This window comes from Pangasianodon hypophthalmus, chromosome 11, assembly GCF_027358585.1.
Source record: "Pangasianodon hypophthalmus isolate fPanHyp1 chromosome 11, fPanHyp1.pri, whole genome shotgun sequence".
Taxonomy (NCBI): domain Eukaryota; kingdom Metazoa; phylum Chordata; class Actinopteri; order Siluriformes; family Pangasiidae; genus Pangasianodon; species Pangasianodon hypophthalmus.
In genome coordinates, this window is record NC_069720.1 from 26,716,412 (window position 1) to 26,737,063 (window position 20,652).

Here is a 20,652-nt window from a genome sequence, read left to right on the forward strand (position 1 = left end):
GCTCTGTGAGAAGATCGGCGTTGAGCCCTTAGCGATAGGCGGCTTTTAGCGCCAGCTCATTCCAGCCGGCGTCCAGATGTCGAGTGCAAACTCTGCAGCACTTTGATTTTCTTGCTTCAGGACGAGAAGTGGTTCCCCTCAGAAGAACGGTTGAATACACTTTGGAACAGTTGGAGGAAGGGTCCATAGGAAGCCATGTTCTCGCCTCTCGCCATGATTCTCGGCTGCTAATCTTTCCAGGAAATTCATACCTTCTCTTTCAGTCAGCACTTTATACCTATTATATTTATACAAAATTTATTTATTTATTTATTTCAAAATTATTGGCACCTTTGCATTTCATATTTTGGGGTGCCTGCCCTGATTGGTGGACACGTGTACCAAAAAAAAAACCACCAATATTCAAATTGCTGTATCAGATCTTACATAATCTGCATAGGATTTTTCTTCACATATCCCAGCTTCCCAACCTTCCAATCAGTAACCCATAGCCTTCACCCCTGAGCCACCACTGCCCACAACTGTGTGTCCATGGGTTCAGTTCCAGCTGTTTAAGGCATAAGCATGTATCATGTTGTATTACAGCGATCTTTGCTTTGTGCAAGCTTTCTTTTAATCTCATGTTTACTCGAATCCATTGTCGTTTCTCATCTATAATCTAACTGTGTGGTTTTGTCCTGCTGCTTCTGCAGTAATGACCATCTGGCTCAACACTACTTCTGCGATAGAAAGAAAGCAAATAAGAATATTCACACGAAAATACACATATCTTGTTCTCGTTCTCATAAGTTCTTATTTCTCTCTTATTATTTTCTAATTTGTTTGTTTTTTATTGCTCTACCTGTTCTCTGTCTGACCTCACAAGTCCACATTAGTAATCATTTGCACATATCAGAATGATTAGCGCTACACAAACACATGCTTAGCATTGTTATTGCTTTCTGTAATTTCTTACAAAACTCCTGTAAATTAAACTTTATTGCTTACAAAGTAGGGTTTAAAAAAAACTATTTAAAAAATAGATTTAAATTATGAACTTTTTCCTGAATCCCAAAAAAACCTTCCTCTCTTGAGTTGACTAGCCGGATGATGTCTGTTGTCACTGCTGCATTTCCAAGACTAAGCTATAAAGCAGAAGAGAATACAATAGAAGAAGTCTTACAGGATGTAATACAGGATATAAATTCAGGACATAAGTAGACGACACTCAATGCACTGTGAATCCCAAAGCACAATATAGATTTCTTTACAATTACAGTACTGAATACACTGAATACAAAAAAAGAATGAATTCAAGCCAGATTTACTTCTATAGCGCTTTTTTATATTAGCTTTAAGTCCAGATGTAGATTTAGATTCCTTGAGAGGAACCAGGAACCAGCCTCAAAAGGGAGCCCGTCCTCTTATGCGTGACACCAGATAGTGGGATTATAAATCCATGCATTACAAATGATAGATTTGGGAAGTGAAATCTTCTAAATATAATCAGAACAGTGTAAGTGTAATATACGGCATGAATGCGCTGCTAGACATGACGGGATTAGTAATAACTGAGTAACAGCAGTAGGAAGGAAGCTGCCTGCGGTTGGAGGTGTTAGCCGAGTTCAGATACCATGAGGGGAATAAGTCGTGTGACGGGTCCGTGGTAATCCCGAAAGTGTTGACTTCAAGAGGATGTTTCATCTTTGAACTGGATTTTGTATCATTTCATCATAGGTTTCTCTGCAAATGAAAGAAAGCGGAAAGTTGTTCACCTTAGCCTTATGGATTGTGCTTTTTATTAAGAAAACCTTCTGAGGAAGGAAGAAATTAAAAAGGAGTCGGGAATACTGCACTGTTTAAAAAAATAAATAAATAAAATAAAATAAAATAAAAATTACTATAAATTTTATATTACTTTATTGGAAACAGGGTTCTACAAATTTGCAGTGAACAAAAGCAAAACATACTGAGAGTAAAGTAGTGTAATATCTTATATAGTATAAAATCCTGTACTTATCTGGCTGATGATTTTAATAAAAACTTACAATTGATGCAGGATACAACTGAGCTGAAGGATAAGGGTCTTAACTACCTCAACTATTGCAAAGATTACATTTATTCAACTCAATCTTTTAATGCAAGGTAACTCAGTGGTAGAAGTGGCTGAATCACTGCAAGCTGCAGTAGGTGAGCTAGTTGTGTTTAAGGCTCTGAGTTACAGTTCAGAACTTTGTGGATTCAAATTCTAGTATCACTGAACTTCCATGGCTGTTTACAAGTTTTTACAGTGTGTATATTTTAAACCTGTGCTTTCCATGCATTTCAAACTTCAATGATAAAGCACTTGGTTTATTTGGAGTTTTATTTTTATCATATGTAAATATGCATCTGTATGCATAAATATATCTGTAACTCGATGAAGCTAGTTGACCCGCTGACCTTAATGCACACACATTTTACTGAAATGTCTGTTCTAATACTCATACGGCGATACGAATACTCCTGTAAAGCAGGAATCAGACAAAAGCGAAAGCGGCAGAAAAGCAAGTTGTTTGGAAGAGGAAGGACGCTGCATGCGAATGACGCACATTTGTTGCTAGGAATTACTTTCGCATTTATGTCAAACAATGAACAATATTAACAGACAAAAAAAAAAAAAAAAAACAGCAAAACGCAACAAGGTTTTGTCCAAGGCAGCTCAGAAAAGCAGATCTATTGAAAGCTTGCTTTCTTTCTTTCTTTCTTTCTTTGATTTTGTTGAAATCGATTGAGGATTTTGTGTTTCTGTCCAGGTAAACACATTGGTTTATTCAATGTTTTTCTTTTATTCATGTTACTGATGAACAGTAAATATCTTTAATTGCGGTTGTAGGCAGTTTATTATCTACATACAATATGTGGACGTAGACATTTCTGCAGATTGCACCATACACACGTGTTTTTGTTGGTCTGCCTACTGGGATATTTTTGTTGGCAATGTTTCCAAATTCTATTGCTAGGGTTACATAACCCTACTTTGTTTTTCCCTAAAGGTTTAGCAATACACTACCTGTGTGATAAGAATGAAAAATGGAAAAATAAGGCCAATATAAGACAATTTCGCCATATGAAAAAAACTTGCTTAATATTAATGCTGATGCTGTTTAAGGGTGTTGTTAGTAAAAGAACATCAACATTCCTTTTTTTTTGCCTTGAAGTCCTCCCTTAAGCTGCTTTATTCACACACCCTGTCTGTGGTTCTTACTGAGTGTGTCTTAATGTCGAGACAGAGGAGGAAGTGAAGGGTCGGGATTAAACAGTTTCTCAATGGTTCAGAGCCTGTTTTCTGAAGTGATGTGTATAGACACAGTAAAATATTAAACGTGAAGAGAAAACAGTCATCCTCTGAAGTGTTTTTCATAAAAAAAAAAAAAAAAAAAAAAAAAAAAAGTGGTATAATGGAGACTTTATAGAACAGCAGGTGTTGGATGATTAAATGTTTATTGCTTTTCATGCACATTCTGACATATGGCCTTCCTGTCTTGAGAGGACGAGGTTAATTTATACAAATCTACCAAACATCTGCTTGTTATAAGATGACTTAAAGTTGGGTCATCATGTCCGCATGTCTGTGTTTTTCTGTTTTGTTTTTGTTTTTTATCAATTCAGCTGAATTTCTTTCTAACTAGAGAAAAGTTAGCCTTGGATGTATGTATAATACTCTTCCTGAAGCACTTAGACAAGCAAAGGACAAAACAACTGAAGACTGACTAGCGTCTGTTTCCTTTCACCAGCATTTTGTAAGGATGCCTGTCTCAACGGGGGAACGTGTGCGTCTCCAAACACGTGTGTGTGTCCTTCAGGCTTCACCGGACGCCTCTGTGAGACAGGTAAACATGTCCTCTTTACATTTTGATTACGCCTATACTGTAACTTGAGGGCCTTTTCTGAACATTTGGAGGTCCTAATTGTCTTCTCTCACTCAAGATATTTAAGTATTTGTTATCTTGAATGCGAAATGTATGTTTTCTACTTGTATACATTATAATCTCTGTGCAGGAAGTACACAGATGCATATCATGTGTTGTGGGTTATTAGTTTGAAACACCAGAATTCAGCATTTCCCAGATGGCTACAAATCCCAGAGGCATTTTTACTACATAGTTTATCAGATTTCAGAGTCTCGCTTAGCTTAGACTCTTCAGTTGATATTAATGTTATTGCAAAAAGCTAAAGGTGATACAGTGACACATCACAATCAGCTGTGGTTGTTTTAAAGGATTAAAAGGAACTCGACATTGATTGTGATTATGTTGCAAACAAGATGTTCTAAACAGACCATAAAAACTGTACCTTATGACTGCCACTAAACAAACCTACATGAAACTCTCCTAACAAGCAGAAAGTCAGAATTGCGTTGAATTGCTGTGGGACTGTGCGACACTTTGCAAAGTAAATACAATACACTGACAAACGGGCCTTTAGCTAAAAGACTAACAACCAGAGACTACTACCACTTAATAAAGGGGAAATTAGCTTTGCGGAGAGAACAGCGTATCAATGCACCAAGGTAATTTAGCAAACAGCAATCAGTACTACGTTGCACGGGTATTCACTACACCAAAAGATCCATACATTACACTTCCTCCACTTTTAAATTAATGTTCAAATAAACATGCTTTCACCACAAAACTGTTTGTCTGCTCTTCTCACCCCCTTTTTAACAGTCCATAACTGCTTAACTTAAGACTCAGTCTTTTGAATGGTGTCCTGTTTCATCTGGACCTGTGGAATTGCAGAAGGTTTAGCAGGTGTCTTATAAGAGACAACTTTCTGCATTGGGTGTGTTATGTTGCTATTAGAGACATGATCATCACCGCAAGGTTAGTCTGGTAGATGCACTGTGTCTGTCTTTTTTGGATGCAAATCATGTATCCATGTACTTCCAACATCCACTGTGTACTTCAGTGGTCCAGTCTTTCAACCATCCTACCGGACCTCCACTTGTCCTCACGACAGTTATATCCCAAGACTTCCTGTCCAACCTTGTGGTGTTTATTCTTCACTTCCCTCCATAGATCTGGTTTTAGAAGATCTAGGATATCCATTCATGAACAATGTTGCATGTGTTTTGTTTGTTGTCACATGAACCAAGTTCCAAAACACAAAAAGGAAGTTCTCCACCTTGTACGGAAGAGAAAATTCATCTTTGTCTTTAGCTTTGGACTTCTTCAGGACAGACCTTTCAATTAACCCATTCATTGCTGGGTGGTGAGGAGCTGACTTGTGGTCCACTGTCACTCACAGTTTGTTCTGGTAGGCTTTTTCTAGAGAAGATAGTCCTCAAAGCAGTCTTGCAGTTAACTTCACAGCAATCAGAAACATAGAATTTCAATGTATTCTCTTTGTTGTGGTGAAGATGGCTACTCACCATCAGGTATCAGGGTTTCTATGGGGGTGCAACTCCTGAACAGCTTTTGGTGAAGTTTTCAAGCTGTCTATCTACTCCTGGGCACCACATGTAGGTCCAGGCACACATCTTTGTCTTAACACTTTGGCCTTTGTCCTCTTTGAGACTCACTAACGTTCAGTACAAAGTATATAGGGAGCTACCATGCAAGAGCAGGGTTCCTTGACAGAGAGACAGTTGGTATTGTTTTCACCGAAAACTCTGTACATATAGTGGTACCATGAGTTGGCCATCATCGTTGCGTGGTGATGTCATAGACTTTTCACAACGTTGAGTCATTTCTTGTTTATCTATGTATTTCAGCAATTATTACCACTAGCTAGTCCACCAATCCAACCAGTGCTGGCTCATGGGATGAACACTTTTCTTCTCCAGTTATCAGCAGTGGAATATGTGATGAGCTGTCAGCATTGCTGTGTTGTTTGGTACCCTTGAACCCTGGCGGTACAGTGGGCTCCTGGGAAAGTGTCCAATCCAGCCAGGTAGCAGACATTACTGGGATTTCCCTTTTGGTGGTCTGTCGCTAGAGTGCACCTTTGTTTGTACAGGTATTGGTGGAACGTCTTTATTCCCAATACTAGACCAAGGATCAATCTGTTCATAGTTACTTTCTGTGCTCGTCAGTGATCTTAATGCAAACACAACTGGACGTTCAGATCCATCGTTCATACTGTGTGATAAAACAGCACCAATGCTGCAAGAGGACGCATTGCACACCTGATAGTGTGATGGGTCATAATGAGCATAATGAACAGTTCCTCTGAGTCTCCCATTTTGCTTCTCTGGAAAGATTTGGGAAGAAAAACTAGTCATATTAATTTATAAGGCCCAAGTATTCCATAGGTTGTGATATATTTTCTAATTGTGACTGTTTGCATAACTGCTTCAGTTTTCTCTTGTTACGTGTCAGTGTCTCGTCCACGCTCTGATATTTCCTTCTTGAAAAACTCACCCTATCTCTGTGTGCACACCATACACACTCTTGCCAAGGTTGATGTGCTCTTCATCATTCCTGTCTGTCACAATGATATCATGAAGGTAATATTGCTTTCCTGGTACACTTGGAACACTTGGTCCATCACTCTTTACCAAATTGCTAGAGCTGTAGCAAAGCTAAAGATGAGAGCTTTGATTGTGTGTGCCAGTCTCGTTGGATTTTTCTCAAGCAAATAGTCCTGGCCCTCCCCTTTTCAACAAATCAAGCTCTAACTGCTGTGGGTTTCCACTGTGTGCCACATTCTCTTCAGTTTGCCTTTGGGAGACACTTTTTCTCCTGTGCAGGCCTTTAGCATCATTAAGCATCACTGAGGTCTTTTCTAGTGGTAATCTGTTGTGATCCGTATGATTTTGTGGTCTGCTTCAGTAATGCTGTGCAGTTCGAGGCATGACAGATCACCATAATCAAGAGACTCTGTCTTGTCTGATTCGTTTCACATTCCGTCACTTGGTGTACCTGTTTAGTTTTGTGTTTGTGCCTTGCACTTACTAGTGGTTTTGGGCTCAAGTGCTTTTGTAAAAGGTTAACAGTTTTACCAATTTTTTTTTTCATTAAACACAACAATTTGATCAAATCTCTTCAGGGGTTATTGGGTTGCATAGTAGACTCTATCAAGTGTCTTGTTTGTAATCACAGGGCAATAGAAGATCCATTTCTACAGGCGTGTCTGAGTTAAAGTTATTAAACCCAATTCTGGGCTTCTGTGTAAGTCAAGTGTCTCGTGACACACTTCTTTATGTCTCTGAAACCTGGAGGCAGGACATTTGGTGGTCAAAGAATAGCTCTGTGTGTCTTCATCTGTTGCCATGGTTTCCAAATGCTCCACAGGTCAGCGATCTCAGTGCATGTGATGAGGGGATTATAAAGGATATAAGTTCTCACATTATGGCATGTTTTTTTTTTTTTTTTTCGATCGCAGATTTTGATCACAGGGTTCTTCCATAGTGGTTACCAACTTTCAGTGCCAAAATGTGCCTGCTGCTCTCAGTCAATAAGAACACACTGTTCTGGACTGTAGGGTTTAATAACCGTTCACTAATAGAGCAAATGAAATATGATTAATTATATTAATAAAGAAAACACGGCTTTAGTTTCTGATACATAATAAAAACTTTAAAACAAGAATCTGACAAAAGGTGCTATGTAACTTCTTTTATTATTAGTATTATTATTATTATTATTATTATTATTGTTGTTGTTGTTGTTGTTGTTGTTGCTGTTGTTTTGTTATTAGGAAGTGTGTAATGCTTTGTTGTTGTTGCTGTGTTGGGAAGTGTACAATATTTTGTTTTCACTGTTAAGAAGTGTGTAATGTTTTGTTGTTTCACTGTTCAGAATTGTGTAAAGTTTTGTTGTTGCTCTGTTAGGAAGTGTGTAATATTTTGTTGTTGTTGCACTGTTAGGAAGTATGTAACGTTTCGTAGGAAGTGTGTAACATTTTGTAGGAAGTGTGTAGTATTTTGTAGGAAGTGTGTAGTATTTTGTAGGAAGTGTGTAACGTTTTGTAGGAAGTGTGTAGTCTCTATTTCCAGCAGATGCCTTGATTCTTGTAAGCATCGTTTTCTAGTCAGCGCAGCCTTAAAACACATTAATTCTCCCTATAATTTTTCCTGATCACACAGCTGGCGTGTCATGTCTCTGATATGGAGGATCGTACACACTCGATTACGTGCTAGCGAGGGAACCCAGGCGGTTGGAGGCGCTTCAATTTCGAAAGGGAAAAAAAAAACAAAAAAAAACAAAGTTGCTTGTATGTTGCAAATGAAAAACGTCGTCTCGGTAATGAGTTTCCTCCCTGCGGACCTCTCGGCGGTGTTTCAGAGACACATGAAGCCCTTCAGTGTGGAAATGTACATTCTGCAAGTGAGGCACCACCTCCATCTGTCTCTTCTGCTGTGATGAAAGAAGCAGATTTTTCTCTTAGTGCACACTATGAAGTGCCTGATGGCGAACGGAGTTTACACACTTCATCTGTTCCCCTCCTGCCAAGAGACCTTATTGTCTTTTACTCTCTCTCTCTCTCGTTTATATTAGTACAGTGGGAATTAAACCAACTACTAATGTTTGCGTATGTGTTTTATGTATTTTATTCAGAAGTGTGTACATCACTTTAAAACTCTGGACAAACACAAGGTTAATGTTGTGCGTAAGTGCGTATGTTGATCACCTATAAAGTGCAAAACATGTTTTCTGAAAATGCTCATTTGCATTTAATGACTCCTAAGAAAAACTCCATTAATGGTCATGCGCACAGAGGGTCAGGACACGAAATGACTACTAAACGGTAGAAAGGCAGAAGTGGAAGATATTTTTACTCACTTCTCTGCCAATACAAATATTTAGCAGTGTACCAGCACCATAAAAGGTCAGAAGGTCTAGAGACAAATTACAGAAAAGGTGACTTAGGTATGAATTAATTGAGGTGACAAGAAAAAGGAAGATCAAAAAAGTGTCTCAGCTGACATGCTAGATCTAAAATGTCGCACAACGTTAAAACAAGATACCATGGCAAGGAAGAGGTATTTATCCTCCAAAAAAATCATCCTTTCTTTATTTTTAATATTCATTAATTAATGTCAATAACAAAATTACTCGTTTTCACCAAATATTCTGGGTGCACCTCTTAGTCCCTAGCATAAATAATTTTGAAATCATTTTCAAATCAATTTTATATAAAATGATTTGAAGTCGAGGTTTACATTAGTTATTCATCTTATGCGTAAATTTACACACAGGATTCGAACGTTTTTCTGAATTTTTAGCGGATTTTCATGAATACTACGTTTCTTGTGTAAAAACGTCATTCAAAAAGTATGAACGATTTATGAATAAATTCGTTCATATCCAGCTTGATAAACGAGGCTCACTGTCTGTCCATTTTTTTTTTTTTGGTTGGTTAGTTGGTACAGATGTTACAGATGCTAATTATGCACTTGATTATTGTTACTATACCTAAATTAGCATTATGAAAAGAATAAGATTAGTGTATTGTAATAGTATATACTTTTTTTTCCCCCCCATACCACTGTGATTTATATCAGGCCACTTTCTTATGTAATCATATTAACCCTTTCATGCACAAATTATTTATACGTATATTCTGATTCTTTAGATGTTGTCTTTTTTGTTTGAACTTGATTGGATTCTGTCTCAGTGTCGAATATTAAAAAGTAAAAAGGCTTGTCCATGAGTTTAAAAAAATTTAATCTTATAAAAAATTTTGAACATTCAGGTCTAAAATATGTAGTGATGAAAGCATTTTTTTTTTTTTTTTTAGAAAATATCATTTCTGAGATTACAAAATTCACACAGTGTAGGAGCGGTGCATGATACATACAGGTTAAAAAATAAAATTAAAAATAAAAAAAAAAAACTCCAAAAAAATCCACAAAAAAAATGGCTTTTACAAAGTGTTTAGTGTCTGACACAAAAACATTTTTTACTTTAGTTTTTTATTATTGTTTTTTTTTTTGTTTGTTTTTTTGTTTAGAAAGTTACAAAAAAAAAGTAAACAGAGCTACATTTATTTATTTATTAATCAATCATTAACAAATTCCTGGATGTTTAATACAGCACTCAGTATTTGTAGTATATTTTACACTACATCCTTTGGGACTGTAATGGAAACCCGCAAGCATTTTCCGTTTTCTCTTACAGTTGCACTGCTTCTGAAAATCCACTTTAAATTACGCCTGTGAATGCGTTGCTCTGAAATAAGAGCTTGAAGCTAATTATCTGCTGTGATGGACCTTCATTAGCACAGGCGTCTTTCTTAATTGCCGTGGCGTCAAAACAAAAAAAGGGAAACTAGACTGGAAAACAAATCACGCCAATGCCTCGGAGAAGTGTGGTACAGCTGACGGGAAAATTACATATTTAAATGTTTTCCTCTGATTTAGCGTCAAATAATGAATGTGAATGAAAAGGAAAGCTTTGATTATTATGCCAGTGTGGGTGGTTTAATTAGGCAGTAAACATGTGTGTTGTCGTCACTGTTTTAGACTGGTGTGTGTGCGTGTGTGTGTGTGTGTTTAATATTTGTTAGTTTGTTATTTTTAAAAATTCAGTGACCATTAACTAATGTCTGTCACAAATCAGCTGCATGATTATGAAATACAAAAACTATTATTATTATTATTATTATTATTATTATTATTATTATTATTTCTGCTTCCCCAGCAGTACTCTTCTAAACAGTATCTCTCTCTCTCTCTCTCTCTCTCTCTCTCTCTCTCTCTCTCTCTCTCTGTGTGTGTGTGTGTGTGTGTGTGTGTGTGTGTGTGTGTGTGTGTGTGTGTGTGTGTAGATGTTGACGAGTGTGTGGAAAGTCTCGCTCAGTGCCACACACACTCTTTATGTGCCAATCTGCCCGGATGGTACCACTGCCAGTGTCGGAGCGGTTTCCATGACGACGGCTCTCACCTGCCCGACGGCAGCTCCTGTGTGGGTGGGTCACGCTTCCATCATCACTTCCTGTCGTTTAATCCCCCCTCATCCCTGTCCTTCTCTCTTTGCTTTCACTCTTCTTGCACCCTTTCATCTCTCTGCCCTCTACTCCTCCTCCGTGACTCTTATTCTTCTACTTTATCCTTCCACTCCATCCCTCCTTCCATGCATACCCTTTAGCGGTCTCATTTTTCTATCCCTTTCCTCACTTTTTCCCCTCTCTCTTTCCTCTTTCTCTCACTCTCAGCCTCCCTCTATCTTTATTCCCTCTTTCCTTTCATCTACAGTCCATCTATTTTTTCTTTCTCTCATTCACCATCACTGCATCACTCCATTAATTTATTAACCACAACATTCTCTCTGTGTTTCTCTCCTCTGTTCATCACTCCATCTCTGACTGTCATCCCATCATGCTTTTCTTTCTCTGGCTCTTTAGCCCCATTCACTCTTCTCTCTATCCTCTATCTCTCTAAAAGAAAAGAGAGATGGGGATGGGAGCAGACGATGGAGGAATTGGGAGGTGGGAGATTGAGACAGAGGTTAGAGACAAGGGTGGGATGGGGAAAGAGGATGAAGAGATTGTGATGGAGGATAAAAAGATTGGAAAGAGTTTAGAGACATGGAGGAATAGGGGCAAGTGATTGAACACACGATTGAGGGATCAGGACAGAGGATAGAAAAGTGGCGGGATAGAGAGATGCAGGGGTTAAGGACAGAACCGGAGGACAGCGAGATGGCAGGATGAGGCCAGAGGATGGAGGAACAGCTTTAGCTTTATGTGATGTGTGATATGTGTTGTGGTTCCTACAGCCAATAAACATGACAGAGTGTTATTGCGTTAGCTCCGTTAGTGGAACAGATCTTGGTAGTGCACTCAGACTGACGAACCGAACTTTTCATGCAGTGCCATGCGTGTTATTCCCACCGAGAGCCTTTCTGAAACTTTCACACTCCTGAAACTGGGTTACCCATATATTTATGACTCCGTGGCTTGGTCCCAATTCTCAGAAGTGCCTTCTTCCCCTTGTCCCCTTGGCTTTGACTCAAAAGGAGTAGGACAGTCAGAAAAGGGGGTTGGTGGTGATGGGGGGGGGGGCGGGGGCGGTGGGGGGGGGGGGTAAGTGGCGGGGAACCACTGCAGTTCCTTTGAACCATGAGTTCAATTTATTTGCATTTATTCAGCAAAGAACGAGATCAGTGTCTCCTTTGTACGAACAGCAGAGGATGCATGATGAAGTCAGTAGTTCCACTCTTCATCAGCAAAGATATTATATAACAGTCATAATTTCAAATAATTGTTTAACTGGATAGCCGCTGGAAAAGTCAGATATAAAACATCCTTGTTACAGAAAAGGGAAAAATGTGTGTCAAGGCCTGAGGGACAGTGAAGGTAGAGACAGAGAAAGAGAGAGAAATGTCGAAGGTCTACAATTAATGCCGATGTTTTGCTATATACAGTTTGTCAACTCAGCTCTACTCTACTCTGTACATCAATAGACAGGGACCAACATCAGACCTCCGCTGAGCAGATATTATTTGGGCGGTGGATCATTTCCAGCACAGCAGTGACACTGGCGTGGTAGTGTGTGTGTGTGTGTGGGTCTGGGAAGAGTGTATCAGGTGCAGCATTGATGCCCATGTGTGTGTGTTTGTGTGTGTTTTTTTTTTTAAAAACTACTCAGTGTCTCTGCTGTGCTGAGTACAGTCCAAACCACAAATATCCAGCCAAAGCGGTGCTGTGACCACAAACCGGCACTGATGAAGGATGGAGGACAAATAACAGACACTGCGTGAAAACATGGCTGCAGCCTCTGATTGTACACCTACACGGTGAAATAACACAACAGGTGTTAAAAATAATGCAGACCTTAAGTGTGAACGGTGCCTTAAAATTCAAACAGTGCTGTTTTAGCGATAAACGCGTACAAATACCACATACATTGCCATGTCTCTCTCTCTCACACACACACACACACACACACACACACACACACACACACACACACACACACACACGTCTGCTCATATAGTGGTGCTATACTGATTCCTTAAAGGGCAATAACAAGTGTACAGTATGTGTTTATAAAATGGCAACCGTCTAAGTACCACAGTAGGCGTACCTAATAACATGTCTTATATGTGTGGCGGTCTGGGAAAACTCATCGGGTGTGTCCATCAGAGTAAATCCATCAGAGTCTCTAGTTTGAGAAACAGACACCTCACGGGTCCTCAGCCAGCAGCTTTATTAAACCTTACCCACAAAAACACCAGTCTGATCTCAAACAGTGAAGAGACGACTCCGGGATGCAGAGTTGAAAAAGAAAAGATAAAAAGAAAAGATTAAAATAGGCAAGAAAAACACAAACACTGGAAAATGAACAGACGAATCTATGTTGGAGGTTTTTAGATCACAGAGAAGACCATTTGTGAGGCGCAGAACAAATGAAAAAATGCCGGCGATGAGCTTCATTCCATCTGTCAGGCATGATGGAGGAAATGTGATGGTCTGGGGTTGCTTTGGTGCTGGTAAAGTGGGAAGTTTGTACAGAGTAGAAATATTGAACAAAGAAGTCTGTCATTCCATTCTGCAACACCATGCCATACGTGCAGACGCCACCTGATTGGATCTCATTCCATCCTACAACAGGGCAATGACCCAAAGCTCCATTGCTCCAAATTATGCAAGATCTATTTATGGAAGAAGCAGTCAGCTGGAGTTCTGTCTGTAATGGATTGGCCAGAGAAATCACTGGATCTCAACCCTATTGAGCTGTTCTGGGAGCAAATTGACCAGATGGTATGAAAAAAAAAGTTTCCATTAAACCAATCCAAATTAAGGGAATTATCAGGAAGCAAGGCGTGACTTTTCTGTAGATTACCTCATCAAAATGACATCTAGATGTCAGTCTTGTAAAATGGCTACAAGACTGTAATCCTGCAAATGGAAGTTCGAAACACTAAATTGTTATTTCAAATCTTATTATTTCTAATCTTGTCAAAGTCTTGACTATATTTTCTAATTGGTTTGCAACTTATTTGATGAATAAAGTATGAGTTTTCATGGAAAATGTGAAATTTTCTGAGTATCAGGTTTTGAATAAACCATCATGGTTTAACAAACACAGCTGTAATTATGCTTAAAGATTAAATCCTCGATTGTGAATGTCACAATTGATTGTTGTTGGATAGATATGGCCATAAAGAAATGGACATAAGCCTAATTAAATCAGATTTACTGTTTGTAAATAAGATAGAGGCTGTCAAAATGTCTGTAATGCTTCTGCCCCAGCACATCATCAAAACAGAGAAAAGTCCTTAACACACACTGTAGAGATGACAAAGTTTTAAAATGTTTAAATCACCAGATAAAAAGACATTAACAAGAAACTTAGTCAGCAGAACAGCAGCGAGTGAGTGAGGGAATGAATCAGCGTTTATCTCCCCACTGATGTTCGTGTGAACAATGAGGCTCGTATTTAAGTGTCTTGAGTGACTTTTACCTCAGGTGATGAGATGGAGACTGATGTGGATGATAATCAAAGTGAGAACTCACCTTCATTTGCAAATACCAGAATTGATCTTGTCTTGATTTTGTCAGACACAAACCCCAGACAGTGCAAGTCATTTACAAATACATACATACATACATACATACATACATATATACATACATACATACATACATACATACATACATACAATTCAACAAGTTTGCCATAAGCATGAGTATGTAGGAGATCATAAACAGTTCATAAAATAAAGGAAACCAGTCCTATCTGAAACCAGTCCTCTCTGTAGATGAGCAGAGTTATGAAGGCTGATGATAATGTCCTAAACTTGGATGTCTGGTCGGCATGAAGGTTTCACTCCAAATGCACCAAAGGAGATGCTTCAGCAATATAGTAAGGCTGATAAACACAATAAACACAATAAACACAAAGAGGTAGCCCCAGTACTTGACCAAGAGGTTTGAGGTTTGAGTTGGAAACAAAGGTTTCTCAAACAGGATTAGGATGTAGGACACAAGCAACCATGAGGCAGGTCCAAACAGAACCTAGCACTAAATAAACTTAATTAAACTTAATTAAACTAAGCAAACTCCATTTAAGTTCACCAAAACAATGGATACAATCATTAAACTTACATTTGAGCTGGAAACATAAAGGTTTCTCGATGTAAGATACAGGCAACCATGAGGCAGCTCCAGACAGAACCTAGCACTTACTCTACTACTTCCTGTTTTTATTTAATACAGGGTGATCTACATGGGTCCCCCTAGTGGCTAAGATGAACATAACATGAGCATGAACATAACTGTGATAGACAGTGACTGTTACAATACATACAGTCATGGAAAAAAGTACACCCTCCATCCCTATGTTCTTTATTTATGAGGGCCTAAATAACAATTGTGTGGTCCTCACCAACTTCTAGAAACAAATAACCTAAGGTGAAAACAACTGATTTCTTCATGTATTAATTCTTCCCAAAAAGTAAACCAACATTCAGAAACCAGGTGGGGAAAAGTAAGTACACCCTCTAATTCAGTAACATGTAAAACCATCTTTAGAAAAAAATAACGTGAAATAAACTTTTTCTGTAGGAGTTTATCAGTCTCTCGCATTGTTTTGAAGAAATTTTGGTCCTCTCTTCTTTACGACATTGCTTCAGTTCATTGACGTTTGAGGGCATTTGTTTATGCACAGCTCTCTTAACATCCCACCACAGCATCTCAGTGGAGTTCAGGTCTGAATTTTGGCCACCTTGTACACAACAAAAAACACCTTGTTTTTTTTTCTTCTTTAGCCATCCAGGTGTTGTTTGCTGGTGTGCTTGGGATCATTGTCCTGTTGCATGACCCAACTTCATCCCAGCTTAAGCTGCTAGACAGATGGCCTCACATTTTTCTCAAGAATATTCTGCTATAAAATGTTGTCTCAATGACTGTGCAGGTTTCTCAGGTTCTGTGGCTGAATTAGAAGCCCCTAGTTCATCACCCCTCCACCACTACCATGCTTGACAGTTGGTATGGGGTGTTTGTGGTGATGGGCTGTGTTTGGTTTTCACCAAACATGGTACTGTGCATAATGACCAAACATATCCACCTTGGTCTCATCAGACCAAAGGATATTGCTCCAGAACTTCTGTGGTTTGTTCAGATGCAGTTGTGCAAATCTAAGTCATACTGTCATATTCTTTTTTTTCTGATCATAAACATTTAATGTGTTTACAGAGGCCTGTAGGTCACATAATGTAGCTCTTGGGATTTTCTTTATATCTCTGAGCATTACGCGTCTGACCTTGGACTGAATTTGCAGGGACACCCTCTCCTGGGAAGATTGGCAACCGTTTTGAAGGCTCTCCATTTGTAAACAATCCTTCACACTGTAGAATGGTGAATTTCGAATTGTTTGGAGATGGCCTTATAACCCTTCAGAGATTGATAAGCAGCAAGAATTGCTTTTCTGAGATAATAGCTTATGTCCTTCCTTCTTGGCATGATGTAGACACACACCTGAGTGCTCCAGAGCACCAACCTGCCAAAAGTTGTGCTTTTATAGAGGTAGTCACACGTCTTGATTATTAACTATTCTTGTGCATTTCATTAATAACTCCTGGCTGCTTATTAATCTCTTAATGAGTGTGGAAGTAGGAAGGGGGTGCTTATTTTTTCCCTCCTTGTTTCCAAATTTGGTTTACTTTTTGGGGAAAAATGACCACATATTGAAACCTTTTGTGTATTTTTTTGTCACCTGATGTTATTTGTTTGTTTTATAGAAGTTGGTGAGGACCACATAATTGTTATATATAATAATTGTTTGTAATCTTTGTAATCAAAATACTACAATTTGTTTCTGAATTCTAGGCCAGTGTTTTAATGCAGCTTAGTTAAAATCCCATTTGGTTTCCATCTTAAGGAACTTTAAGTCCATGTGGAATAGATGAGATACATCAGTCCCACCAGCAGGCATAGTTGGATGCTGGACAAAAAAGTTGATGGTCACTTCTGACCAAATGAGCCAAACATTAAGTATCTGTGAAGCACAGTCTGTTTATAAGTGATGAAGGCTGCATTTTTTCCTCGTTTGCCAGCCATCATAGGTGACAGTCGTCTGCTACAGTGACATTAGTGGCCAGATGCGCTTATAAAGTAGCACTAGTCTCATTGCAAATTAGCACTAATCTCATTTCAAAGCAAATCTCCAAGCAGAAAGCAGCCAGCGATCTGATTAACAAAGGAAAACCACAATGCAATTACCATCATCTAGGCATCTTGTTCAGGGATACACAAGAGTGCCTTCTATGAATAAGGACACAACATTCTCCCAGCTAAACAATGCCTTCAGTGTCCTGTGAGCCTCCAGCTCAGCGCTGATGTCACTGCTGCTGTTAGAGCGATAATATACAGTTATGAAAACTTTAGGGCAAGTAGATGTGACACACGTGAGGTGGCCCGGAAAAATCGGTCGGATGTCGCTGCAGCTGAATTCTAGAAATCTGGTTTTGACCAAAACTGAGTTCAAATCAAAATAATGCAGAAATATTTTATTCTTTTGGTTATTTTCTAACCTTGTCTTGACTTTCTACCTGCAGAGATTGTGTTGTTAAGGAACCACTTTGCCAAACGCAGCAGTAAACAACTGTGTCCTCCTAAAGATATATAAAACCTTGCTTTCAAAACTTTCTATATGGAAAATGTCTAAATCTGACCTTGCTAATGGTTTTCCTGGACCATCGAGCACACCTGTATTTCATTCTACAGTACAGAACAAAAAGAAAGAGATAAAGAAAGAGGGGAGAGAGGTTTCCTCTCAGCTGGTCACTCAGCTAACATCCCAAATGTTAATTGGTTCTTGAATAAATCTTCTTTTGAGAGCAATTGGGAGAAAACCAGGAAATGTGACAGGCTCATTTACATAAACTAAATTAAACTGCCATCAGAAGAAAAGTCAAACTCTAACAACTCACCTCTGATTAATAAGTGCGGAGCTGGGATATTGTGCTGGCTACACCACCCACCCACACACACCCACCCGCACACACACACTCTATCAGACTTGTACATGGCCTAATGAATATTTATTTACACTCATGCTAACACACCATACACGCACATCAACAACAGCAGCAACTCTGATATGATTGATCGCTTACCTCACTTTGCTGCCATAAAATGTGGAAGCTGCAATGGCCGCCATTTTGAAAAGAAAGTCTGTGTGCTCTGTTAACTAGAAAGCCCAGGATGTCCTCTTGACAGTACAGTAGGATCCAAATAAATTGCATAAATTGTGCTTGACTTAGAGGTCTCAGACTCATGCCCCCCACAGAGGACAAAAATGAATTGTTGAGCCTTAGGAGGATAAGACAGATATTCTAGAAGTTATCAAGTACCTGTGTGCGTGTGTGTGTGTGTGTGTGTGTGTGTTTAAGTTTTTAAAAAGTGTTTCATTCTTTACTTAAGCAGCTCATGTGGAAGGGCCACATAAAAATCTTATTTTAATGCAGCCTTGTCTTTTTTTCTACCTGGTTAAAAGTTCACTCTTCCTTTATTTTACTTAGTTTGTTAGCTGAAGGATCGATTCAGCGACGTACCCGGAAGGCACTGCTCGATTTCTGACACACGTTCCCTTTAACAGAATGATGGCTGAAGCAGTAACGAGGAGCAATAAAATAATTAATATTTCAAAAGTAACATCCGATGTGACTTTCTGTAAAATGTGCCATTTTTTTTATTCCAGCTACTGCATTATTTTTTTAAATTTTTTGAATAAGGATGCTAGGTCTTTAGAAAACCAGTGCAGCTTTGTATGGTTAAATACAAGAATGCGGATGTTTAATGTGTTTCTGGTGGAAAAGCTTTGTATATTCTTCAGCAAGGACACACTCGTATGATGCGGGTGAAGCAGGTGATGCACGCAAATGCATAATTGGAGAATTAAAAAAATATTACTGGCACCCAACTGCAATGCATAATTATTTATTCTTATTAATTGACCAAAAATAAGTACAACACCTCTCCTTTCTTTGTTTCCTGTCCTCCTTCTTGTGCTTCTTTCTCTCTTTAAATCCCTAAAAGCCTCCCTCTTTCTATCTTTTGGCTCTCTAAACAGCTCTCCTCATACACAGCTGAACTGTCACCTCTGTATTTCTGTGCTGCATGAAAAAGAAGTGTTATGCGCTTTCCTGCTCGTCAAACATGACACTTTATTTATTTATTACTGTTTGTATCGTGCTGGGTGACAGGCGTTCTACAGCTGTGTTTGGAGTGATAAATACTAGGAGTGTGTGTTTTCTTTTTGAGGCACAATGCACATTTCAGTATGTGATCAATGTGCCACAGTATAAGAAAGATACATCTATATGGACGTTATGCTTTGGATTTTAATCTCTCAAAGTTGGGAGGGCGGGCTCTAACACGCTCTGCGTTTGGATTGGTGCGTTGGTTCAGTTTTTGCACATGGTGTGCATGCTGCTGAAAATATTACAATATTCAGAGAACAAATTAAACATGTTTTTCAGAAGGTCTAACTGCCCGGATGTTACTGTCACTTATCTGCTGTTGAAAATCCATATAAACATTATGTGTTCTGTAAAACATTCTGTAAAAGTTCATGATTTCTGAATTATCTTTTCATCTTTTATATGAACAATCTGAATAGTCATAATGTTATTTAACTACATTTATATATGGCCTAATAATCCGACTGGAATAAAAATGTTTTTGTAATCTCATGGATAATAATAGATACACAACTGAGTCCCACGATTTAAAAATAATTGTCAGGCTATGTATGCGGGTGGTAAAATGGGAATCAAACTAATATCTAGCGTTTAATATTTGCCAGACATAATTTGAAATAAATAAATAACTGAAGAAGTAACTACACTGTAAGGAGAAAAAAACTTTAATATACCCTTTGTTGTTTATTTTGTACAATTATTCCTGCACAATGTCTTTTAATATTAATAATATTCAAAGTCGAGTAAAAGTAATTGAGCTGTGTCAATTATCTGTGCTGAGATAAATTCATATTTCTCGCAGACTGAAACACGAGATTCGGCTCAGTATTAAATACTACATTTGTTAGATAAACATATTAGCGTTAACTGTGATAACAGGTGAAATAAAAACGGTACGCTGACTGCTGTAGATTGTACTGTAGTGTACTGTTTGGGGTCATATGTGTGAATGTGGTTTTGTGTTGTAGATATTGACGAGTGTACCATGCACACACACACATGCTGGAACGACTCAGTGTGTGTGAACCTGCCAGGAACCTTCGACTGTGTGTGCATGAACGGCCCAGAATGCACTGGGGACTGTATACACAGTGAAGAGCTAAAACACAATGGACAAGAGTGGAGCCTCATCCACGATCACTGCACTGTGTGCACCTGTAAGGTAATCTCACACACACACACACACACACACAAACACATTAGGAGCACAGCCTCAGGAATTATTTTAGAGAAGGTCATTTAAATACACAATAACAATATGTGCTGAATATTGTGATACATCATGTGACTGGTTACCAGGAGATACCTAAATATTATGTGTGTATGTAGGACGGCAGAGTGTTCTGCAGGCGGAGAGTGTGTGACTGTGCCGCTCCTGACCTGGATCTGTCCTGCTGTCCGGAGTGTGACACGCGCCAGAGCAGTCAATGTGTTCATCAGAATGGACACACAATTTACCACAGTGGAGAATCCTGGATCTATAATTGCCAGCAATGTCGATGCCTGGTATACACACACACACACACACACACCTCAG

The 20,652-nt window shown here is 38.8% G+C and overlaps 1 protein-coding gene across 3 annotated transcripts in view; it reads left to right on the plus strand.

Moving 5' to 3' along the window:
• Positions 1-20,652, plus strand: part of LOC113523924 (protein kinase C-binding protein NELL1) — a 170,922-nt gene that overhangs the window by 139,402 nt on the left and 10,868 nt on the right. For all 3 annotated transcript variants that reach the window (XM_034308508.2, XM_053238169.1, XM_034308509.2), the window contains 4 exons: positions 3,756-3,851; positions 10,735-10,875; positions 20,084-20,277; positions 20,445-20,621. In XM_034308508.2, the coding sequence (XP_034164399.2) occupies positions 3,756-3,851; positions 10,735-10,875; positions 20,084-20,277; positions 20,445-20,621 (608 nt within the window). The remainder of the gene's footprint in view (positions 1-3,755; positions 3,852-10,734; positions 10,876-20,083; positions 20,278-20,444; positions 20,622-20,652) is intronic.